This window comes from Lepidochelys olivacea (genome assembly GCF_965140295.1).
Source record: "Lepidochelys olivacea isolate rLepOli2 genome assembly, chromosome: 3".
Lineage (NCBI taxonomy): Eukaryota > Metazoa > Chordata > Testudines > Cheloniidae > Lepidochelys > Lepidochelys olivacea.
The window spans coordinates 83913860-83940396 of record NC_140413.1 but is presented as its reverse complement, the minus strand read 5'-3'; the positions used below and the strand labels follow the sequence as shown (position 1 = coordinate 83940396).

Here is a 26537-nt window from a genome sequence, read left to right as displayed (position 1 = left end):
TTGATAAATTCATAGAAGATAGGTCTAACTAATTCTTTTTTGAACCCTGTTATAGTTTTCTGGCTTTCACAACATCCCCTGGCACTGAGTTCCACATGTTCACTGTGAGTTGTGCGAAGAAGTACTTCCTTTTGTTTTAAACTTGTTGCCTATTAATTTCATTGTGACACCCCAGTTCTTGTGTTATGTGAAAGAGTAAATAACACTTTCTCCACACCATTCATGATTTTATAGACCTTTATCATATCCCCCCCTTAGTCATCTCTTTTCCAAGCTGAAACATCCCAGTATTTTTGCATAATGCTATTTTGATGTGTAAAAATTCCTATTCATTATGTGATCAGTTTTCGTTTTGACAAAAAGGAAACTAATGCATGATTTCAGCATCTGCGTTCTGTTGTGTTTGACATAACTCTATATATGTGCCAAAATTGCATTGATATTTAAAAACACCAGTAGTAAACTCCCATTAAAAAGAGAATGTTTCTCTTCTTTAGATTCTTATTTATTTATCAACGAAGACATCATGGTCAAGGTGGTGTACATCTATGTTTTCTATTTTCAGCATGCATTTAACACATTTTGTTCCAACTATAGCTCACATACGGATACAATTCATCCCCTTAAATGTCCTTCATATAGAGAATAGAGATGTGCAAACAATGCTATTGGAAAGGTCTTATCTGTTCACTGGACTTCTCTAAGGTTTAAAGTTAAACACTTATTTAAAGTATTTTGCTGGTTTGAGGCCTAAATGCCTGGCAGTCCAGATAGTAGATAAAAGTTACTCTATCAACAGATGAAGACAGAATAAAAAACAAAACTTTTGTAAGTTTACTCGGCCTATGAAGTGGGCTAGACTGGCTGACTCTGCTTGATTAGAAACTTCTCAGGAAATTATGTTATAGTGGAGCACCGGTTCCACGTTAGAAAGTGCTGCTAAAACTTAGTTATTTAAAAGGACTACTTTTCCAGGGTCACGTCTACACCATAAACTTAAGTCGACCTCTGCTAGGTCAACTTACAGCCACTGCAGTAATTACTAAGATGGCTGATGTCCACGCTGCCCTCCTGTCAGTGGTGCGTGTCCTCACCAGGAGCGCTTCTACCAACTGAAGAAGGGGACAGTGGGAGCTGAGAGCTCTGCCAGGAGCGGGGGGCAGCCACCTGGGCTTCTTGACTCCCTGAGCAAGGAGCAGGAACCGGGGGCAACCAGAGGCCACCAGGCTTTCTTGTCACTTTCACGGCTCCAGCATAAAGCCCTGAAATTGACAAGAATGGCAGCCAACAGCTGATGTAAGTAAGGCAGTGTTTACATAGACACTGCAGCGCTGGCCCAACTACACCAACATAAGCCCTACACCTATCCTGGAGGTGGAGTTATGTCGGCGTAGTAGGGCACTTACATCGGCGGGAGCAAGGCTGTAGTGTGTACATATTTAGGTATTTAGGTCGATATAAGCTGCCCTGTGTCAACCTGTGTAGTGTAGATCAGAGCTAGGTGCTCTAAAATCCTCATTCTTACTCAGATTCTCTTGAAATTTGCTGTGCCTCATAAGCGTGCTAGGTAGGGTTAGGCGCCCACATTTATGATCTTGGGAACCCCATGCTCAATAGGTACAACTCTCCCTCCAAACACCAGCATTTTACAAAATCAACAGGTTATAAATTTTTTTTGCACACACCTGCAGCTCAGACCATGATGCTAATCATCTCCAATTAAGCTCAATCTCTCTGCATGGATCTCAGCTAGTGCATGGCACCCACTACCCCTTAAGGGAAGCAATATTGAAAAAGTTAGAAGAATCTGAATGTTTAGAATGGCATGTACTAAACACTCGCACACCAAAGTTATTGAAATGAGAGAGTGCAGCAAGGCTAGGAAAGAGGATTTCTAGGCAGCCCATTGTTAGATTATGTGGGTAGCTCAAGGGGACAGGCTGTGGCACTGGCCACTGAATCTGAGCTACCCCCACGCACTGTAAATTCAAACCCTACCATTGGCAGAAGTCTGAGAATGATCTGTAGGAATGATGCTACTTTACTACCTGCCTCCATACAGCAGATTTTTACTTTTGGGAAACATGTTCCACTACTATGTACAGCTAATTTAGAAAATACACAACTATTTTCTGAAAGAGAAATTACACGTACTCTATCAAGATATGATTGCTGGGCATGTTGCTACTTTTTCACATAGGGGACTATAATAGCAGAGCCTCATAGAATCATAGAATAACAGAGTTGGAAGGGACCTCTGGAGACTATCTAGTCCAACCCCCTGCACAGAGCAGGACCAATCCCAACTAAATTATCCCAGCCAGGGATTTGTCAAGCCTGACATTAAAAATTTCTAACAAAGGGGATTCCACCACCTCCCCAGGTAACGCATTCCAGTGTTTTACCACCCTCCTAGTGAAAAAGATTTTCCTAATATCCAACTGTCAAGGTTCCTCCCCCACTCTGAACTCTAGGGTACAGATGTGGGGACCTGCATGAAAAACCTCCTAAGCTTATCTTTACCAGCTTAGGTCAAAACTTCCCCAAGGTACAAAATATTACACCCGTTATCCTTGGACTGGCCGCTACCACCACCAAACTAATACTGGTTACTGGGGAAAAGCTGTTTGGACGCGTCCTTCCCCCCAAAATACTTCCCAAAACCTTGCACCCCACTTCCTGGACAAGGTTTGGTAAAAAGCCTCACCAATTTGCCTAGGTGACTACAGACCCAGACCCTGGGATCTTAAGAACAATGAACAATCCTCCCAACACTTGCACCCCCCCTTTCCTGGGAAATGTTGGATAAAAAGCCTCACCAATTTGCATAGGTGACCACAGACCCAAACCCTTGGATCTGAGAACAATGAAAAAGCATTCAGTGTTTTACAAGAAGACTTTTAATAAAAAATAGAAGTAAATAGAAATAAAGAAATCCCCCCTGTAAAATCAGGATGGTAGATATCTTACAGGATAATTAAATTCAAAAACATAGAGAACCCCTCTAGGCAAAACCTTAAGTTACAAAAAAGATACACAGACAGAAATAGTTATTCTATTCAGCACAATTATTTTCTCAGCCATTTAAAGAAATCATAATCTAACACATACCTAGCTAGATTACTTACTAAAAGTTCTAAGACTCCATTTCTGTTCTGTCCCTGGCCAAGACGACTACAGACAGACCCAGACCCTTTGTTTCTCTCCCTCCTCCCAGCTTTTGAAAGTATCTTGTCTCCTCATTGGTCATTTTGGTCAGGTGCCAGCGAGGTTACCTTTAGCTTCTTAACCCTTTACAGGTGAGAGGAGCTTTCCCCTGGCCAGGAGGGATTTCAAAGGGGTTTACCCTTCCCTTTATATTTATGACACCAACCTAAATCTCCCCCACTGCAACTTGAGACCGTTACTCCTTGTCCTGTCATCTGCTATCACTGAGAAGTCTAGATCCATCCTCTTTGGATCCACCTTTCAGGTAGTTAAAAGCAGCTATCAAATCCCCCCTCATTCTTCTCTTCCGTAGACTAAACAATCCCAGTTCCCCCAGCCTCTCCTCATAACTCGTGTTCCAGACCCCTAATCATTTTTGTTGCCCTTCGCTGGACTCTCTCCAATTTATCCACATCCTTCTTGTAGTGTGGGGCCCAAAACTGGACATAGTACTCCAGATGAGGCCTCACCAATGTCGAATAGACGGGAACGATCACGTCCCTCGATCTGCTGGCTATGCCCCTACTTATACAGCCCAAAATGCCATTGGCCTTCTGGACAACAAGGGCATACTGTTGACTCATATACAGCTTCTCGTCCACTGTAACCCCTAGGTCCTTCTCTGCAGAACTGCTGCCTAGCCATTCAGTCCCTAGTCTGTAGCGGTACATTAGATTCTTCCATCCGAAGTGCAGCACTCTGCACTTGTCCTTGTTGACCCTCACCATATTTCTTTTGGCCCAATCCTCCAATTTGTCTAGGTCCCTCTGTATCCTATCCCTACCTGCCACCGTATCTACCACTCCTCCCAGTTCAGTATCATCCGCAAACTTGCTGAGGGTGCAATCCACACCATCCTCCAGATCATTAATGAAGATATAACAAAACCGGCCCCAGGACCGACCCTTGGGGCACTTCGCTAGATACCGGCTGCCAACTCGACATGGAGCCATTGATCACTACCCGCTGAGCCTGACAATCTAGCCAACTTTCTACCCACCTTGTAATGCATCCATCCAGCCCATACTTCTTTAACTTGCTGACAAGAATACTGTGGGAGACTGTGTCAAAAGCTTTGCTAAAGTCAAGGAATAACACGTCCATTGCTTTCCCTTCATCCACAGAACCAGTTATCTCATCATAGAAGGCAATTAGATTAGTCAGGCATGACTTTCCCTTGGTGAATCCATGCTGACTGTTCCTGATCACTTTCCTCTCCTCTAAGTGCTTCAGAATTGATTCCTTGAGGACATGCTCCATGATTTTTCTGGGGGTGAGGTGAGGCTGACCGGCCTGTAGTTCCAAGGATCCTCCTTCTTCCCTTTTTTAAAGATTGGCACTACATTAGCCTTTTTCCAGTCGTCCGGGACTTCCCCCGATCGCCATGAGTTTTCAAAGATAATGGCCAATGGCTCTGCAATCACTTCCGCCAATTCCTTTAGCACTCTCGGATGCAACGCATCCGGCCCCATGGACTTGTGCACGTCCAGTTTTTTTAAATAGTCCCGAACCACTTCTTCCTTCATAGAGGGCTGGCCACCTCCTCCCCATGCTGTGCTGCCCAGTGCAGTAGTCTGGGAGCTGACCTTGTTCGTGAAGACAGAGGCAAAAAAAGCATTGAGTACATTAGCTTTTTCCACATCCTCTGTCTGTTGCCTCCCTCATTCAGTAAGGGGCCCACACTTTCCTTGGCTTTCTTCTTATTGCCAACGTACCTGAAGAAACCCTTCTTGTTACTCTTAACATCCTTCGCTAGCTGCAACTCCAGGTGTGATTTAGCCTTCCTGATTTCATTCCTACATGCCCGAGCAATATTTATATACTCATCCCTGGTCATTTGTCCAATCTTCCACTTCTTGTAAGCCTCTTTTTTGTGTTTAAGATCAGCAAGGATTTCACTGTTAAGCCAAGCCGGTCACCTGCCATATTTTCTATTTTTTCTACACATCGGGATGGTTTGTCCCTGTAACCTCAACAGGGATTCCTTGAAATACAGCCAGCTCTCCTGGACTCCTTTCCCCTTCAAGTTAGTCCCCCAGGGGATCTTGCCCATCAGTTCCCTGAGGGAGTCAAAGTCTCCTTTTCTGAAGTCCAGGGTCCGTATTCTGCTGCTCTCCTTTCTTCCTTGTGTCAGGATCCTGAACTCGACCATCTCATGGTCACGGCCTCCCAGGTTCCCATCCACTTTTGCTTCCCCTACTAATTCTTCCCGGTTTGTGAGCAGCAGGTCAAGAAGAGCTTCCCCCCTAGTTGGTTCCTCTAGCACTTGCACCAGGAAATTGTCCCCTACACTTTCCAAAAACTTCCTGGATTGTCTGTGCACCGCTGTATTGCTCTCCCAGCAGATATCAGGATGGCTGAAGTCGCCCATGAGAACTAGGGCGTGCGATCTAGTAGCTTCTGCGACTTGCTGGAAGAAAACCTCATCCACCTCATCCCCCTGGTCCGGTGGTCTATAGCAGACTCCCACCACAACATCACCCTTGTTGCTCACGCTTCTAAACTTAATCCAGAGACTCAGGTTTTACTGCAGTTTCATACATGAGCTCTGAGCAGTCATACTGCTCCCCTACATACAGTGCAACTCCCCCACCTTTTCTGGCCTCCCTGTCCTTCCTGAACAGTTTATACCCATCCATGACAGTACTCCAGTCATGTGAGTTATCCCACCAAATCTCTGTTATTCCAATCACATCATAATTCCCTGACTTTGCCAGGACCTCCAGTTCTCCCTGCTTGTTTCCCAGGCTTTGTGCATTTGTATATAGGCACTTGAGATAACCCGCTGATCGCCCCTCGTTCTCAATATGAGGCAGGAGCCCTCCCCTCTCACACGCTCCTGCTCGTGCTACCTCCCGGTATCCCACTTCCCCACTTACCTCAGGGCTTTGGTCTCCTTCCCCCGGTGAACCTAGTTTAAAGCCCTCCTCACTAGGTTAGCCAGCCTGCTCGCGAAGATGCTCTTCCCTCTCTTCGTTAAGTGGAGCCCGTCTCTGCCTAGAACTCCTCCTTCTTGGAACACCATCCCATGGTCGAAGAATCCAAAGCCTTCTCTCCAACACTATCTGCATAGCCATTCATTGACTTCCACGATTCGACGATCCCTACCCCGGCCTTTTCCTTCCACGGGAACACCACTTGCGCCTCATACTCCTTTATCCTCCTTCCCAGAGCCACGTAGTCTGCAGTGATCCGCTCAAAGTCATTCTTGGCAGTATCATTGGTGCCCACGTGGAAAAGCAGGAAGGGGTAGTGGCCCGAGGGCTTGAGGAGTCTTGGCAGACTCTCCGTCACATCGCGAATCTTAGCCCCTGGCAAGCAGCAGACTTCTGTTTTCCCGGTCAGGGCGGCAGATAGAGGACTCAGTCCCCCTGAGGAGAGAGTCCCCGACCACCACCACCTGCCTCCTTCTCTTGGGAGTGGTGGTCGTGGAACCCTCAACCTTAGGACAGTGCATCTCATGCCTTTCAACTGGTGGAGTCTCCTTCTGCTCCCTTCCCCCAGACGTATCATCTAGGCCACTCCCTGCAATCGTACCTGTGAAGAGAACATGAAAATGGTTACTTACCTGTATCTGCATTGCTGGTACATGGACGTTCCCCCTTCTTCTTCTGGAGGTCACATGTTGCCAAATTCCTTCACCGTCCTCCTGTCCCCGCTGCGCAGCCTGCTCTGAATCTTCAGAACCTTGTGCCCGTAGAAGCATATCCTGACTCAGCCTCAGCATTAATCAATTACTACTGATAACTTGAGGTAAGATGAAAGAGTTTGGATAATGTAACCGTGCGGATTTGAGTGTGCTTAATGTCAAGGGGTTCCTGATGTACAGGCCCCTAACACAAGGTGCTCAGTGTATTTTTAGATTCTTATTCCTTTTTTCACGTAGAGCTGGGGAATACTGTAAGAGGGTTTAGGCATTACGAGGAGTAGTAAGTAGGACATGGAGGTGAGTTGTGGGGAGTAGAGGAAGGAGATCTGTCACATTTGCCCCTCCCACGTGTGCCAGAACTGGAGGGCCCTGCCCTGCAGGGTGTCAGACACTCTCTGCCCCCCAGGTGGGGTGTGAGTATTAGGAAAGACTGAGATGTCATCTTTGAGTGTCTCGTCAAAACAAGTGCTTCAAGCTGCCCGAGCGTTTAGTGGTAGATTGCATCAGCCCTGAGGAGGAGGTCAGTGGAGGGGGTCTATGCCTGATCCCTTTGTTCTTCCTCCTCTGCTGGTCCTGTCTGGCAAGATGCGCAAAATAGTGTCCAGTCTGTCAAAGCCTGTAGTGTTTTCTGGGCACTGCTGGTGTATACCGACTGTATATATATACTGTATACAGAGACTTAAGGACACTAAGACAACCCTAAAGTCCATGGAGTTTGGTGTTTGTTTGCTCTGTAAAGAGCGAGGACCCTATGAATGGGAGATCCTGGAGGGTTTGCTAGACCTTCTGAGGAAACCCCAAGGACTGTAACCACTAGCTTCAGCACATGGTAACAGCCATGGCCATCAACTGGGCCACAGAATCAGAGGCATCCAAGACTGCCTGCAGGGAGGCCCAGGTGACTGTCTTCCCTTCTTCAACCAGTGAAGAGGAGAACTCCTGTCTGGCCTCTTTGGGAAAGCATGCTTTAAAATTTTTGCATTGCCTCCCACATATTAAAATAATATGGCAACCTTGCAAATCATATAGCCTCCCACGTAGCAACCTAGCAAAGCTTTCTAGTTTGCTATTCAGAATTATAGCCTACCTGTTGAATAGGCTTTTCAGCCAAAACAAGTCCAGCTTTTTGAGGTCCTTTGCCTTGGGCCCGCTTGACCCTGATGGTCCCTCTCATTGGTGGCCACCACCACTAGAGACCTTGGAGGAGGGTGTGAAAACAGAAATTTGTACCCCTTGGCTCGTATGAAGTATTTGTGCTCTGTCCATTTGGCTATGGGAGGGAGGGAAGCAGGGTTCTGCCAGAGCGCTCTAACTGGATCCATGATTGCCTCATTAAGATCCACTCAAGGGAACCCACTGCTGACTAAATGTCTAGTAAACTATGTGTTATCTCTTTGACCACTTTGGCTTGGACACCCAAGTTCGAGGCCACCTGCTTTAATAAGTCCTGGTAGGCCTTCTGATCATCTTGAGGTGGGACACACACTGCCTCATCTGGGGAAGAGGAGGAGGCGGCTAAAGCTGGTTGAGGGGCCTCTGCTCCTTCCTCTGTCTCAGCCAAGACCTGTGGGACCTCCTCTTGAGGTTTGGCACTGAGCTCAGCACCAGAGTCTGGGTTAGGGGTCTCACGGCACGGTACCAGAGGTGCCCTACTTTCCAAGGCCACAGAATATGAACGCCTTGAAATGATGCCCTGGACCACGGGAAATCTTCACAGGTTCCAAAAAGTCCATTGCATGAGTGCCGTTCCCCACAGTCCTGGATACCGAGCGTTTGGTGGCATCATAGTGCCTGAGGCTCTCTCAGGGTAGGAATGGTATGCAGAGTAGTGCAGGTGGTCCTGACAGTGGAAAGAGAAGGACCCCACTTTGGACTTCGATGAGCTGGAGTGTGGAGACTAAGGTGGTGCCAACCCTCTCGGTGCTGGTGAATGGCATCATGGAGAAGTCTGAACCAGGCTACCATAGGTGGATTTCCCCTACAAGGTGGCCGTGGTGCTGCACGAAAGCTGAAGGATGGCTCTCTGCCACTCATTGGTACTGGTGGTGCCAAGTCCTGAATCTCTGGGGACCCTTGGACTGGAACAGCGAGCAGGTTTCTAGCAGCTGCAAATGCGTCTGGCATTGATGGTACCACGAACTGACTGGTACACTGTCTGCTGGAGGATGGCACTTCCCATGCCAGAGTTAGCAGAGCTGGCGGGAGTACCAAGGCTGACAGAGGCGCCTGTTGCAGTGCCAGAGAGTGAGAGCGGTCTGATACGGCTCTCGCTCTACCCTGATCCCCTTGCCTGCTTCCTTTCAGCACTGGGGGAATGACTTCTCCTGGTGCTTATTCTTATGCACCAGGGAGAAGCAGCAGTGCAGGGACTCTCAACAAGTGGAAGGAGCACTGTGCAGCAAAGCTGAGGTGTTTGGTGCCGAGTCGAAGCGCAGCTCCGACACTGGTCTTAGGGCAGTCTCCATAAGGAGGACCTTCAACCTCACCTCCTGGTCTTTCTTGGTGCAGGATTTGAAGTCCCTGCAGATCTGGCAACAGTCTTTCCTATGAGCTTCCCCTAAACACATGAGAAAGCTCAAGTGTGGGTCACTCAAGGACACTGACTTGCCACACACAGGGCGTGAAGATGGGTGAACAAGGCCCCAGGGTCAGACAAGCCTCTCCGACTAAGACTGGAGGCATCCAAAACTCACTAACTACTAAAACTACCACTAACGAACAAACTAAGTAAACTACAATAACTACACACACACACACACAAAAAGAAGTAAAACCACTGGGATAAATTGCCTGAGCAATGAGGAAAGTTCCAGCAACTGTCACAGGCGGTAAGAAGGAACAGAAGCGGGAGTGGGTCCCCTTATGCTGGCAGTATGAGCGCACGGCTCCAGAGGGCACTGAAGTTGACTCAACAGATACCACGAAGGAAAAAAATTCCGGCAACTGTGATTGGGGCACGCACACACCTATTTTGGAATGGACAGATGCAAGCACTCAAAGAAGAACGAATCTTCCTGCCAATCTGGATCAGATTCAGATCAGTGGCCCAGCTAGTCCAATGTCTAATAGCTGCCTGTACCAGAGGGTTCTGAGAAAGGTAAAAGAAATTGTGTACTCAGACATTTACAAAATAGCTTATTCATATGAGAAGTTTCTTCCTAATTCCAAACAGTTAGTGATTAGTTTATGCCAAGAGATATGATATTCTTCATATCACCCATATAAAGTTTTAATCCTTTTTTGACTCCTGCTTTCCCCCTCTGTTTCTGATCCCTTACCCAAGGGAAACAACTGGACTCTGAAACTGAGCTGGGAAACCTCCTGCCCCCACCCCCAGTTTGAATTGCTCAGTCTGTAAGCAAAGGGCTGGGGCCATTTCCCAAACAGAAGGGAAAACAGGGAGGTAGGAAGCAGCCCAAGGGAGGCTGATCTGGAATAGCAGCCAGGATGGACTGAGTCACCCCTCGTCTCTCTCCCCTTGGGCCAAGACCCTGCAGAGTGAGGTCCCAGATTTCCCAACCTTTCTCCCCTCCCACAGCTGCCTGGAGACCCCAGGAGTTTCAGGAGGAGAACAAACTGTGACTTGGCCACTGCTGCCCCACCCGGGCTGCCTGGAAGAGCCATCCCAAGACTAGGAGAGACTTTTTGACTGAGGCATGTCCACTGGGCCTGCTGGGTCCCAGGCAAAGCCCGCTATATGCCCCCACACCTCAACCAGAGAGAGCATCTACATACATACAATTATATTACTTTTCACTTATTTGGAAAGTTATTTTTCTTTTCTTTTCTTGTTTTAAATCTGATATGTATTGTAGTTAAATATCAGTGACAAATAAAAGTAAAAAGAAATAAGTTCTTCTTGGATATAAAAATTGTTTTTAGACTTTTAATTATAGATGAATGTAACTGGTAATTCTATTCTGCAGTTCAACCACAGACAAAATTCCCCCGGTTTTCATGACAGAACTTGACTGATATTCGCTTTACACGTACAGAACTCCTTTGACATCATATGTGGATCCTAGATGTAGATAGAGCAAAACACCAGAATCAAGATTGGTCATCTGTATCCAGAGACTGTTTCTCAATTTTTCAATTAGTAAGAGACAGCAGTACACAGACTAGCCGTGGGAGAAGGCCAGTTAGGCCCCCCTGGCTCCTAGATCCTGGGACACCTGACCCCTACACAAGTCACACACAGAAGCTTCCTCACCAGGGGAGAGCTCTTAATGGTCTCTTGTTCCTGAGGGATGATTACAGTGATGTAAGAAAACCAAGAACAGCAAAGAGAACATAATTCCATGTCAGCAAAACTATTAAACCAACCTAACCATCACATTGTGATGTTAAAGTAGAAGACGGTGCTCAGGGGTTGAAATGCTCATGGCCTGAAGGGAAGAGACATAACAAGTAAGTATTAACTTTTTTTTCCCAAAGATATAACAAAGAGGGTTAAGAAAAAAATATAATTACTGTGGGAAAGGCAGTATAGAAGAAGGGCACATTGGATCAGCAATGGCAATAGAAAACTATTGTTTGAGGCACCAGAAGAGAAAGATGGAACACAGGGGAGAGCTTGGGGGATGGAGGAATGGAGGAGAAAGAATAAATAAATAAAGATTAAATAAATGTTTGTAGATATAGTGTATCCTCCTGGTTAACAAACAGAAGCACCACATTTAGTATAAAAGCTATTTTTATTTTCAAAGCAACATGTTTGAATGGGTTACCAACAAATGAGAATTAATCTTTCCTTAGGAAAAACCTAAAAAACAGAAATGCAAAACAAAAGGAAAGACATTCTCTTTTTTTAATACATAACATCTACCTCTATTGAGCCACCCATAATAACTACTGAATATTATTTTCCATTGTGTCAGCTATCCTAGGAACAAAGTGAGATGCAAACACACGATGGGTACCATCTACACAGCACAAAAGAAATCCCCAAGGCAGCAAGTCTCAGAGCCAAATCAACTCACTCAGGCTCATGATTAGGGCCCTACCAAATTCACAGCCATGAAAAACACATCATAGACCGTGAAATCTGGTCTCCCTCCCATGAAATCTGGTCTTTTGTGTGCCTTTACCCTATACTATACAGATTTCACCGGGAGAGGAGGGGGAGGGGAGACACAAACGTTTCTCAAATTGGGGGTCCTGACCCAAAAGGGAGTTGCAGGGGGGTGTCGCAAGGTTATTTTAGGGGATCACGGTATTGCCATGCTTACTTATGCACTGCCTTCAGAGCTGGGCTACCGAAGAATGGTGGCTATTAGTCAAGCATGGAGCTTTGAAGGCAGCACCCTACCTGCAGTAGCATAGAAGTAAGGGTAGCAGTACCATACCATGTTTCAGAGTAACAGCCGTGTTAGTCTGTAATCGCAAAAAGAAAAGGAGTACTTGTGGCACCTTAGAGACTAACCAATTTATTTGAGCATAAGCTTTCGTGAGCTACAGCTCACATACACATTGTAAGGAGAGTGATCACTTTAGATAAGCTATTACCAGCAGGAGAGTGGAGTGGGAGGAGGTATTGTTTCATGGTCTCTGTGTATATAATGTCTTCTGCAGTTTCCACAGTATGCATCTGATGAAGTGAGCTGTAGCTCACGAAAGCCTATGCTCAAATAAATTGGTTAGTCTCTAAGGTGCCACAAGTACTCCTTTTCTTTTCGCGAGTACCATACCATGCCACCCTTACTTCTGCGCTGCTGCTGACGATGGCTCTACCTTCAGAGATGGGCTCCCAGCCAACAGCCACCGCTCTCCAACTGCCCAGCTCTGAAGGCAGCACCGCCTCCAGCAGCAGCACAGAAGTAAAAGTAGCAGTACTGCAACTCCCCCTACAATAACCTTGTGACGCCCACCGCCCACAACTCCCTTTTGGGTCAAGACCCCTACAGTTACAACGCTGTGAAATTTCAGATTTAAATAGCTGAAATCATGAAATTTACAAATTTTAAAATCCTATGACTGTGAAATTGACCAAAATGGACCAGGAATTTGGTAGGGTCCTACTCATGAAGCTTGAGCTCTGGGGCTAAAAACAGCAGTGCAGATGTTCCCACTTGGGTTGGAGCCTTGTTTCCTGGACCCACCCCTCTTGCAGGTTTTAGAGCCTGGGCTCAAACGCAAGCAGGAATGTCTATACTGCTATTTTTAGCTTTATAGTGTGAGCCCCATGAACCTAGCCCCATGAACCTCAGTTGACCCCAGCTCTGAGACTCACTGCCCCAGTGGGTTTTTCGGGGTTTGGTTTCGTTGGTTGGTTGGGTTTTTGGGGGTTTTTTTTTTCTTCTTCAGTGTAGACATATCCTAGAAGCATAAATCAATATTTGTAATAGGTGTTCCTCACACAAAATGGAATTATTACAACAGCTACAATAATCATGTTTTAAGATTAATATTTTCCTTTGTAAGACATAATGGAATTGCTACAAAATTTTGTACAAATAAGTATAAATCAGTCTGTAACAGAATAATTATATGAACACATACTCAGTCCTGTTGTTCAATGGTGCAAATTGCTTAGCAATTTTAAAAAAAGCTACAGCAAATAATTAAAGAGATAACTGATGAATGCTGATGTCCTGAAATAATTTCAACAATTACACATTATTTGTAGCAAGAGTATTGCCAGCAGGAAAGAACGAACAGAATGAGGGGTTGGAGAGAGGCTACTGAATTAAGGAAGGGAGAAATAGTGGAATGGAAATTTAATTTTCAAAACTGGCTACCAAGGACAACTTCAGGCCAAGGATATTTTGTCTCATGGTCAGTTCATCCCAAAGATGAGCAAATAAAAAACAATTCCTCTATAACAGAGGCTCTCAAACTGTGGTCTGCGAGCTCCATTCAGTGGTCTGTAGATAGTTCCCTCTAAGGTGCGTGCCTGGGCGGCCATACATGAGAGAATGAAGGGCCACCCACCTAATTAGTGGAGTGGTGCAGGCATGGCTCCACAAATTAGGTGCCTGGACCCTGGAGAAGACGTACATGTAAGGTGAGGTGGTGGCCTTGGTGGGGAATAGGGGATAGGTGGGAGGGGGCAATGGGGTGAGAAGAGGGAGTGAGGGGAATTTGGGACGTGCAGGGCTGCGGCGGCCAGAGTAAAAGGCAACTTTCCCCAGCTCCAGGGCTGCGGCTGCTGAGGAGAGACCCCTCCTTCCCAGCCCCAGCTTGGGGGCTGCCACGGCGGGGGAGAGGACACATCCACTGCATTAGAAAGATAAGACTACTGATATTAAAATAGGAGTTGTGAGCTTTTATTTGTAGAACAAAAAAATGTTAATTATCATCAAGTTTTTTTTTATATAGCACTTGTATCCAAAGTGCCTTACAATAGTTAGCTAACAGTACAAACATTTGGAAAGATCATTAAGCCAAGACCCTCAGCAGTTTTCAAGCGGTCCACGGAAAAAGAAGTTTGAGAACCACTGCTATATAAACACATAATGGGCACAGTCCATTATTTATGACAGTTCCAGCAAAACAATAAAATAAAGTGCTACATTGTTATATTTAGATAGGTAGTAGATCAAAATCTTTGTATGTATGTTAGAGACTAGAAATGGAGTTTGGAAGTCAAATCCTGCATTGCCACTAACCTCCTGTGTGGCCTTTGCACTTTCTGCTCAATATTAAGAAAACACTGTGGCCAACTAAACATTAATATTCAATGGCAAAAAACTACATTAATTTAGAGTTAAGGTTGCTTGGTGGTATGTCGTCCCCTTTTAGAACACTGAGTTGAGCAAAATTCAAGCCTGAAAACCAGATAATACACAGTTAAGGTTATCCATGCAACATTAACTGCTCTCTTTCAGCCATTTAGCACATACCCTTTACTCTGACAACCCCACAGTTGGTGAAATGTACAAGCTCTTTGCCTCCTTTTACAAGCCATTCACTTTCACTCACAGGATTCCACCTAACACTATTCAAGGGCCAAAAGGAAAAAAAGTCAATGCCCAGTGTGAAGGACAACTTACATTACAGTGGAATGGTGTTTCTGGTTATGTTTCAGAATGGTTGGAGGGTAGAGTTTGTGGCAGGGCCAGTGAGAGAAATCACACAGTTTCTGTTCCAAACTACTGACAGTTCCAAGAGAAAGATCCTCAGACTCCTGTCCATTAGGTGTACCCCATCTCTGAGAAACAGTGAGGTTGGACAGCTTGTAATGTTTCTATACCATATAGTACACACTTTCTGATCAGTCATGAACCCTCCAATTTTCCAATTAATGGTCTTACAACACTTAATAGCTTTCAAGCTATACCAATTATTCAGTTGCCGAGCCTGGACACAAATATCTGCTGCAGTCCAAATCTGCTTACAACATTGCATAAGGTGTACACCAGGAATAAATCATTTCTGCCCAAGTGAATTATACCACAATGTCCAGTAGATCATAAGTTCTTAAGTCACTAGTCAGATGCTGCAGAGTAGGCAAAACATGATGCCAATGCAGGTCACCTATCTCTATCCAAATCAGCAACCCCTATGTCATAGTGTACTCCTTGCTCTTCCACAAACTTGTACAACCTCAGGATCCAGGAATCATCCAGAATCCACGTGCTGAGAACGCTGGCTATTCAAGGTACCTGCATTGTCAGTTCCAAACCTACACATTACATGTCTTTGGAATCACCACATTAATCTGCCCCAAGCAGGTAAGCTACTACCCACCCCCAGGAGCTAGTAAAATACAGATTTTCTCCAGTAATTATTTCAAGGCTTGCCTACTCATCCTCATTGCCTACCCTCCCTGCAGACGTAACTCCTTTCCCTGTCCCTACATCCCAACCTACTCCCTCTCATCTCATACAGTCCTCTGTCTCCTCCCCCCCTCAATATAACAAGAATGTTGGTTAGACTGCCCAGTGACTGTTGTGTTCACAATAAGCTTCCCCCTAAAATAAAAACATGCTGCACTGTAACAGACAACTTGCATCAAGCAACGTAAATTATTAAATCTCTATTGCACAGGTGTACAAAAGGTTCAGATTAGGAACATCAGTGGCAGGACGTTCACCAGGGGCAATGGCGTCAGCCACATTCCCTTAAGGTACCCAGATAAGCATATAATGACTGCATAGAAATCCTCTCTCTCCAAGTTTTTTTTCCCTTTATTGATTCATGAGCAGTGTAATCCTTCCAGACTACACATCTGCACATGCAAAGAAGTGAATATATTCTAAAATACCATTCTTAATTTGGGTCCCCCAAAGATTTTGGGTTTGCCATGCACTACCTTGGGTAAAATTCAACAGATTGAGACCATTTTGACCCACATCACATGGAAAGGTTCATCTCTAGCTCTGCGCAAAGAAACCCCACCTAGAAACTTTTTGAAAAAAAAGGCTACTTTTGGGGGGCTTATATCTTAGCTCAACTTAGCTCAAATTACCCCAAATTTGGGCACTAACACTACGCTACAACCCCCAGAGGCATACCAAATTTCAAAAGCAATTCAACCATGCATCTTAATTTTAGAGGACTTAGCAGCATCAACCTTTGATCAGAAGTCATAAAGGAACCCTAACTATAATGGTGTTGCCATGCCACTGTAGTTTAGTTGTGGTGAGGTATCTTCATACATGGACATGTTTAACATACACCATCTTATCCATTATGAGATACTATTACCTGTGTATGCTGCATCTGAATGTTATGCAAAACCGAAAGCACTAACACAAATAGTACTCAGTTCCAAAAAGTGTAAGGCTGCCTGTGTTTCTATTTCTAACCTCTATCTTGCAAAGATAGCCTTCCCAATTTCTCACTCCCGCCAAAAAGCCAAATTCTTTGTTCCTATGATACACACACATCTCCACACTAGGGATTGAATTACTGTTCATGACATGAGGACCAGAGGCTCTAAATTTCCCAGAGTTTGAGACCAAGGACCTGATCCAAAACCTATTGATAACAGCAGAAAGACTCCATTTGGATTAAGCAATAAAAAGAACCTGTGAAGAACCTTAATCGGCTTTCTCACAGTACAACTTTTATACAAGATAACAGACTGCAGATAACACCTGACTTTGTCCGCTTCTCATGAACAACTAAAATTGAGTTTAGAAGCTTTAGAAACTTCATTTCTGATAGAGCAGATATTGTACTCTGTCCTAGAACTGTCCCTCTTCCACTCTAATCCTAGATAAAACATGCTCTGTTGGATAGACATCAGGCTGATCTTCGGAAAAACATATTACAAATTCCTGCCTTTGAAAGCATTGCATCACTTGACCAGTTGTTTCTTCTACAAATCACACTCTGACAGTTGAAAAAGAAGACATTAAAAGGGTAGATTAATTCCTGGAGATCTGAACAAAAAATAATTACTACCACACTGTCTTTTACTGAAAGTTCTGGAAAATGGGCATCCCCACAATGAGATAGCAGGATACTGGACATATTCTGATGAGTGAAATTTAGAACACCTGTGTCAGGGTCCGACACAAACAGCTGCTACATCAATACAGGTACATACTTAACATACACACACAGAGCCATTAAAAAGGCCCTTATTTTCAAAAATGTATGCATTTATCTTTCATGTGTGTGATATCCAATGCCCACACTTTACTTTGGATACTTGTGTGCATGGTGCTTTACAAAATTAGAAGACATGTTGCTGTCCTGAAGACGTAACAGTCTAAGGCTCTGATCCTGCACTTCACTGCACCAGAATAAGGCCCATAGAAATCAATAGGACATAGCAGTGTACTTGCATACAGTAAACCACACAATCAAGGCATCAGTAAAATAAATGCCTGAGTGAGATAACTGAAGGAACCAAAGGGCAGTTTCCAGACTGAATCTGGATTTTTTGTTTCATCTTTCTAGGTCAAACACTCAAACTCCACAGTACTTTTTAGGATCAAATATGCAAAAATGTACAATACCTGCATACAAACAGCCATAGTGGGTCATAGCACTGGTCCATCTAGCCCAGTATCTTGCCTCTGACAGAGGCCAATGCCAGATGCTTCAGAGGGAATGTACAGAAGAGGTTAATCCCCTGTCATTCAGTCCCAGCTTCTGGCACTTGGAGCTTTAGGGATATTGAGAGCATGGAGTTGCATCCCTGACCATCTTGGCTAATAATCATTAAAGCTGCGAGTTTGTCACAGAGGTCATGGATTCCGTGACCTCCGTGACTTCCGCATCGGCTGATGCGCCTGGCCTGGGAGCACTTCAGGCAGCCCCTGAGCCAGTCGACAGGCCGCTGCTGGGGCAGTCTCGGGCCACCGCATTCCTCCCCGAGCAGCAGCAGAAGTTTGGGTGTGGGAGGGGGCACGGGGACGGGATGGGGTGAAGCAGGCTCTGGGAGGTGCTTACCTTGGGGGGGCTTCCCGGAAGCAGAGACATCCCCCTCACTGCAGGCACCACCTCCAGAGCTCCCATGAGCTGCGAAGCCAGCACTCTGGGCAGAGGCAGCACGCGGAGTTACCTGGCCACACCTCCGCCTAGAAGCTGAGCAAGGGTGATGTCCCCGCTTCCAGGGAGGCATGGAGCCAGGTAGGGAGCCTGCTGGTCCAGCCACCCACATCCCCCCAGCACCAGCAGGGATCCCGGCCCGCATGCCACCACCTTCCCCACCCAGCATCAGCAGGGGTCCCAGGCCGTGTACGCCCCCCACCCCCGCCAACACTGCCATGTTGCCCCCCCTGAAAACCCTCCACCCCCGCCCCCGATTCAGTCAGGGCCATATAGAAGTAGTCATGGACAGGTCACGGACCGTGAATTTTTGTTTACTGCCCATGACCTGTCCATGACTTTTCCAAAAAATACCATGACTAAAACGTAGTAATAATCATTGATGAACCTATCCTTCATGAACTTAGCTAATTCTTTTCTGAACCCAGTTATACTTTTGGCTTTCACAATATCCCCTGGCAACGAGTTCCACAGATTGTGCGTTATGTAAAGAAGTACATAACCTGCTGCTTATTAATTTCATCGGATGACCTAGGTCCTGTGTCACATGAAGGGGTAAATAACACATCCCTATTCACTTTCTCCATACCATTCGTTATTTTATAGATCTCTATCATATCCCCTCCCCCCACCCCCGTCTCTTTTCTAAGCTGAAAAGACCCAGTCTTTTTAGTCCCTTTTCACACGGAAGCTGTTCCATACCCCTAACCATTTCCGTTACCCTTCTCTGCACCTATTGCAACTTAAGAACACAGGTCTAATACAAAGGAGAGGAAAAAACTCCTACTGTACAGCTCTCCTGTGTTGGAGAAAACTTGCTCAAGAACAAAATGACTGGAAACCAGATTTTCCCTAATTGTCTTAAGACAAGTACTTAGAGCTCTAACTGAAGATACTGAGTGTTTTGATTATTCAGGTTTAGCTGCCTCTGCTATTCATTTCCCTAACTCAAACTTGGCTTCTGCTGTAAATTATTAGGATTTTCTGGCAGATTTCCATGGTCAAAGTGATAGGTGGCTTCTAACCACCAGGTTAAAAGGATGGACAAGCATGAAAACTACAGCCAATTCAGCGATACATCACAAAGAAGAAATGAAGCCAACAAGATTTTATTGAGAATTAATCTTGCCAACTTAAATTCTCAACACATGTGAAGACCTACTTGAAGAAAACAAAGTTAACTGATTCCTTCCCTCCCCCCTTGTTTTGTATTATTTGTATATTTTTCTAGCTCTCTCTCACACTTTCTGCAGGTTTAATTATTGAATCAGAGCATGTATATTTTCTGGAATATAATTTAGAAGAGTCTTATCCTGTGACCTAGATATATCTTCTCTACTGAAAATCCATGCTTCTCTGATAAGTTATTAGTTACCCTGTTAGGATATAGATATTCAGGCCTGTCTGCAAAGGCCTATACTCTAAGAATTTAGGTGTATTCTTATCACTTGGCTCGTTATAGAGGTATAAAAGAAACAATCAAAATCACTGTCTGCCGGTGTAAGGGCCTTCTCTTACTGTGACAGTCTGAGGTCCTGTTCTTAGGCTAAGGCTTTTGGCTAAGTAGCAGAGGCAGCCATAAGCTTGGAAGCGAACGGTCACATCCTAACACTCCAACCTAGTCACATTGAAATAAGGTGCTATTGAGCTGTTAGGAATACAATCCTGTCCTGATAATGCCTATCACCTCCAGAGAAAGGGAAGTGCCTAGAAGATGTAAAAGGAAACTTAGTTTGATAGCATCCTGTCTGGCAAGAACTCACTTATCAATAGCTGGGATGTGAAATCCTCATTTCTTTGTTGTTCTATCACTGTAGTCCCCATTTCCCTATTGTTTGTCTGTATAATCTCTGTCTGGTTCTGTGATTGTTTCTGTCTGCTGTATAATTAATTTTGCTGGGTGTAAACTAATTAAGGTGGTGGGATATAATTGGTTAAATAATCATGTTACAATATGTCAGGATTGGTTAGTTAAATTTCAGTAAAATGATTGGTTAAGGTATAGCTAAGCAGAACTCAAGTTTTACTATATAGTCTGCAGTCAATCAGGAAGTGAGTGGGTGGGGGGGAAATGGAAATCATGAATGGGAACAGGGACACAGGTAAGGCTCTGTGGTGTCACAGCTGGGAAGATGGACACTAAGGAAGGAAACTGGAATCATGCTTGCGGGAAGTTCACCCCAATAAACATCGAATTGTTTGCACCTTTGAACTTCGGGTATTGTTGCTCTCTGTTCATGAGAGAAGGACCAAGGAAGTAAGTGGGTGAAGGAATAAGCCCCCAACGTACCCTTTAAATGGTTTTTATTCATTCAAGCTCTAAAGTTATATAAGGATTTCAGAGTAGGGAAATTAGAAACAACACCATTTTCTGAAGATAATTTTGACATCAAGTACTTGGCCTCCTCCCCTGGTCACTAATCAGCTGCAAATTTAATAAAATGTTTAGCTCTTTTGTCCCTTCCCTTTTACTCATTAATCTCTATTATATCATATCAATAGCTAAGGACATAGTTCCCACCACTGCACTGTCCATAATACACGCTTATTGTATTTGAAGATTGCCAGGGGAGAACAATTTAGTTATTCATGGCTCAGTATCAGATATTCTTTTACATCTACAAAGTGTTTTGTTTCCCCCCACCCGAGCATTTGCAAAAGGTCTGAGGGAAGGAAGAAATGTACTTAGACTGCAAACTCTTTGGGGTAGGAACTGTCTTTTTGTTCTGTTTGTGCAGTGCTAGTACAATGGGTTCATGATCCATGAATGGAGCTCTTAGATGCTAGGTTAATATAAATATATTATTAAATAAATAATAAGCATAATAATAATGTTGTTACTGGTTGGAAAGAAAGGGATTGCTTCAATTTTCTTATAGTGAAAGGAATTTTGGATAATTGTATTTATATATACACACATATGTATACATATTTGTTCGTTGATGTGACATTCTCAAACAGCAGCAGTGGATAGAGCCTAGCATAATGTTAGGTTTGTATTTTTTAAATTAGACTATCCAAGTTGCAATATGTAATGACAAAGATTCAAAACCATAAGCACCTTCAAGACTTGAAAGGGCACGTTAATGTGGCAATACTTCATTTGTGAGAGGCTGTGCCAGTTACACCATTTTTACAACCAAAATTGCCAGAGGATCCATGGATTGGTACTTATTGAAACTTCACATCACATCCTCAGAAGTGAAAAAATATTACATTTAGCAAGCTTGAGAGTTTTAGGGAGGAGTGAAATGAAAAGAAAATCTAGAATAAAGAAGAGATGAGAAATCACAGTCCACGAACAGAATAAATCAAAAACAGAAGAACATGTATTTGAACAAACTGGAAACATATTTTACATGGAAAAAACTCCTATTAAGTAAAAGAACTGCTCTTCATATCAGCATAAACAAAGGGTCTTGGAAGGCATCAACCCATCTTTAAAAAACAAGTCTTTAAGAATAGTTCAATACAGTAGTTAGTCACCACCTGAATTGTAATGATTATTATAAGCAAAACAGAACATTCTGTGGTTCAAACTACTGGACATTTCAGTATATGTATACGTATACATGTATATACATTTCAGTATATGGTATAATGTGCCATATGTACGGCAAGCTGTATAAAAGCTGTAGAGATGAATTAATTTAATAAAGGGTAAGTAAATAACTTTGTACAAGATAATTTTAGCTCACTGTACAGAACTTAACTATTTTAGCATGCCTGCTAGTTTTACAATTATCACTCAGTTTGAGGTTCATTCTTCTCAATTATTAAGAACAGTAGTTGACACACGTCTTGTGGTTAGGACCCTCTTGGGAACCATAACTAATTTCCAGGCATATATAGATAGATACATCCACATCCACACAGTGTTCAGTAATCTCTGTTCACCTCCCTGACCCTAACCCCACATTCTTTCAAATTTTCCTTCCCTTTGCTCCCTCTTTCAAAGATCAGGGTAGAAGGGGGAGAGCTAGAATTGCTTTATTATGGAGTTATTGAAACAGCTTCATTACATGATACTCTCCAAATTATCCAGTACTATTAACAGGCTTAGAATTAGAGGATCATCATCTTACAGTAGCAGAAATTGTGCATTATGATGAATTTTGAGAGCTACTTATTACAAACTCTGCTAACAAGTTTACTGTAACATTTTATTAATATAGTAGCAATAATTTCAGCGTAGATATACAGTAGTTTCTGTGACAGTAATCTTAATTATAGTTGCCACATCATAGTACCCAAAATATACATACTTAGGAGAGCGATCTTCTCACCTAAGCATCAAAAGCATCAGTCATCTGTAGAGACTGTAGGAGGTGCCAGTGTCATGAGCGCACCAAGTAGTTGCTTGCCCAAGGTAGTGATTAAATCCTAGTATACCACATCCACTAGTGGGCAAAAGAAAGAAATGGCAGGCTGATAATACTAGTGAATTCAATGCCACTGAGGCCTGATCTACACTGGAGGGAGGAGGGGGGAATCGATTTAAGATACGCAACTTCAGCTACGAGAATAGCGTAGCTGAAGTCGACGTATCTTAGATCGACTTAGAATCACTTACTTCGCGTCCTCGCAGCACGGGACCGACAGCCGCCATTTCCCCGTCAACTCCGCTTCCGCCTCTCGCTGTGGTGGCGTTCCGGAGTCGATGGCAGAGCAATCAGGGATCGATAGATCCGGCGGGTAGTGTAGACATGGCCTGAGTGTTACACAAGTGGTAATGGTACAAAGGACATCACAGTCAAGATACAGTAGAAATGGATTGTAAGCACAGTCTTATTTGTCTGCTGAAACACTGTACCTGTTAAGCCACCCTACGACTCTCTCTCTCTGCAGTATGAAGATGAAAGTAAAGCTATTAAAAAAAAACAAAAAACCACCACCAGAGAGTACAGTAACTATACTTAAAGAAAGCACTTCAGAATCTAGTATGGGTGCACATACACACACATACTCGTACATACGTTTTGCTTTTGTTGATAGGGACACTAGCACCAAAAAGTACCCAGATTATTTTTTCTGCCCCTTTATCTTCAATTTTTGTTCCATGCAACTTCTATGAAGATAAGAAGCTTGGGAGCATAGAATGTGTAGCAATGTGGCTGTGAGGTGTAAAAGTGACTGTCAAGGTTCCTCCCCCACTCTGAACGCTAGGGTACAGATGTGGGGACCTGCATGAAAAACCTCCTAAGCTTATCTTTACCAGCTTAAGTCAAAAAGTTCCCCAAGGTACAAAATATTCCACCCTTTGTCCTTGGATTGGCCGCTACCACCACCAAACAAATACTGGTTACTGGGGAAGAGCTGTTTGGAAACGTCTTTCCCCCCAAAATACTTCCCAAAACCTTGCACCCCACTTCCTGGACAAGGTTTGGTAAAAAGCCGCACCAATTTGCCTAGGTGACTACAGACCCAGACCCTTGGATCTTAAGAACAATGAACAATCCTCCCAACACTTGCACCCCCCCTTTCCTGGGAAATGTTGGATAAAAAGCCTCACCAATTTGCATAGGTGATTACAGACCCAAACCCTTGGATCTGAGAACAATGAAAAAGCATTCAGTTTTCTTACAAGAAGACTTTTAATAGAAATAGAAGTAAATAGAAGTAAAGAAATCACCTCTGTAAAATCAGGATGGTAGATACCTTACAGGGTAATTAGATTCAAAACACAGAGAACCCCTCTAGGCAAAACCTTAAGTTACAAAAAAGATACACAGACAGAAATAGTTATTCTATTCAGCACAATTCTTTTCTCAGCCATTTAAAGAAATCATAATCTAACACATACCTAGCTAGATTACTTAGAACTTTTAGTAAGACTCCATTCCTGGTCTATCCCCGGCAAAGACAGCATAAAGACAGACAGACAGAGACCCTTGGTTTCTCTCCCTCCTCCCAGCTTTTGAAAGTATCTTGTCTCCTCATTGGTCATTTTGGTCAGGTGCCAGCGAGGTTACCTTTAGCTTCTTAACCCTTTACAGGTGAGAGGAGGTTTCCCTGGCCACGAGGGATTTCAAAGGGGTTTACCCTTCCCTTTATATTTATGACAGTGACTATATAGTCATTTTAAACCTAACAATATATTCTGAATGTTACTAGCAGACCCACAGCTTTGAAATGTTAGTGATCAAATGAAATTAGAACACATATACATCTATTTCATTCATTCTTCTCATGTCAAGCAGGTATCCTTACCTATATTGAACTAAACTTTACTTTTGTCACAAGAGGAATAAATCTCTTTAGGTTGAGGGAGGGAAATTATAAGTTTTTACTGATAAATCATTTACATATAGTAATACCAATGAATTTAAACAAAACAAAAAAAATCTTTGAATTCTAGCAGTTCTATATATTTTGACACACGACGTATTATGCAATTAACTGTGACTGGAAAGAGAAAAAAGTAAATACTGACCTTCCACTTCTGAATTGCAATGGAGATGTTGCTACTGCCCCTTTTAAGAAGTCTTGGTCCTCTGCCGTATTATGCTTATTGTAAATTAGTGGAATACCATCATCCTTAAAATTGGAGTGTGGACTTAGTTCTGCAAAACAACTTTTATTACTTCTCCTTGAAAGATCATCCATGGTAGCTGGTTCTTCAGAATTTACCCCCTCCTTATCTGCAAAAACCAGGAATAAAATGTTTTGCAAAAATGTTCGTACAAGATGAAAACACAGCAAGGGGTCTTTAAAATGTAATATAGGAATTTTTACTTCATACCATCTTTCCTATTATCGCAGTAAGCTGACATCAATTAGAGAAATCTATCAAAGTAACTAAAACACAATGTTCTACTTTGTATCAGAGATCTTTTTAGAGACATTTCATTCTTTTTTTAAAAACCTAATTTTTAAAGATACCCAATATAGTTTAAGGCTTTTGGCCTTTCAATTATTTTGAAACTTTTCTTTCTGCTTAGAACTAGGAAGTGTTTCAGTATTAAGGTTGAGATTACCAACCAGAAATTGGATATAAAAAGTAATTTAAACAGTAGGTACAATCAAGATTAAAGGAAAACTCTCAAGGTTAACATGTCCTCAAAAGGAACCTATACTAAAGCCAATGTAAATGTTTCCCTGATACTGAAAAATGTATTACTCCTGCAAAATAAAGGCTGCACCACCGTTAAATTCTCTTCTCCTTAACCAGACAACAAAGCAATATCATGGTTCTGGGATCTATGGATCAGATTGTAGATAGGCACATGATAGGAGGGCATAAAATCACATGGTAGAAGCACATATTGTAGAGTGCCTCTTTATATGCTTATTTTGGAGTAAGAACAAAAATGGGATAAACAGATTGGTACTGGCATACACTCTGTGCCTCACATTACAGTTTGATTATTATACTGAATATCTTGCCATTTTTATATTCCAAATGACTCCTCATTACAAAGTTTTAATTGATTTTCTGTAACTTATTTTCAGGATAGCAATGCATCAAATAGTTCTCCCCTTCCCCACAATAAACTACTGTTAACACTTTACCATATTTAGAGTTTGTATAAACCTACACAAATAAAACCACATAACAGGGCACACATAATCACAGAAATGTAGGGCTGGGAAGGGATCTTAAGAGGTCATCTCGTCTGGCCCCCTGTCCTGAAGTAGGACCAAGTACACCTTGACCATCCCTGATAGGTGTTTGTCTAATCTGTTCTTAAAAATCCTTCAGTGATGGGGATTCCACAACCTCCCCTGGTAACTTATTCCTGTGCTTAATTATCGTTATAGTAAGAACATTTTTCCTATTATCTAATCTAAATCTCCTTTGATGCAGATTAAGATCATTACTTCTTATCCTACCTTCAGTGGACATGGAGAACAATTGAACACGAGCCTCCTATTTGGAGACTGTTACCAGGCTTCTTTTCTCAAGACTAAACATGCCAAGGTTTTTTTAGCCTTTCCTCATAACCTTTTATAATTTTTGTTGCTGTCCAACCTGTCCACATTTTTTTAAACGTGGAGCCCAGAATTGACCACAGTACTCCAGCTGAGGCCAGTGCCAAGCAAAAACAGGACAATTACCTCCCATGTATTACGTACGACATTCCTGTTAATACAGCACAGAATGATATTAGCCTTTTTCACCACTGCATCACATTGGATTTTCAGGTCATAAAAGAGCTCCTAATGGAGCATTACTGGCCTCTTACTATCCTTCCTATCTTTCCTTCACATTGGGACAGACAATATTAAAGGT

General features: G+C 43.4%; 1 protein-coding gene across 2 annotated transcripts in view; it reads right to left on the bottom strand.

Annotated features, from left to right (window-relative positions):
• ARMC2 (armadillo repeat containing 2) overlaps window positions 1–26537 on the bottom strand; it is a 135424-nt gene that overhangs the window by 95433 nt on the left and 13454 nt on the right. For both annotated transcript variants that reach the window (XM_084623454.1, XM_084623455.1), the window contains exons 5-6: window positions 24738–24945; window positions 22878–23015 (exon numbers count right to left, since the gene is read on the bottom strand). In XM_084623454.1, coding sequence (XP_084479580.1) covers window positions 22878–23015; window positions 24738–24945 — 346 coding nt within the window. The remainder of the gene's footprint in view (window positions 1–22877; window positions 23016–24737; window positions 24946–26537) is intronic.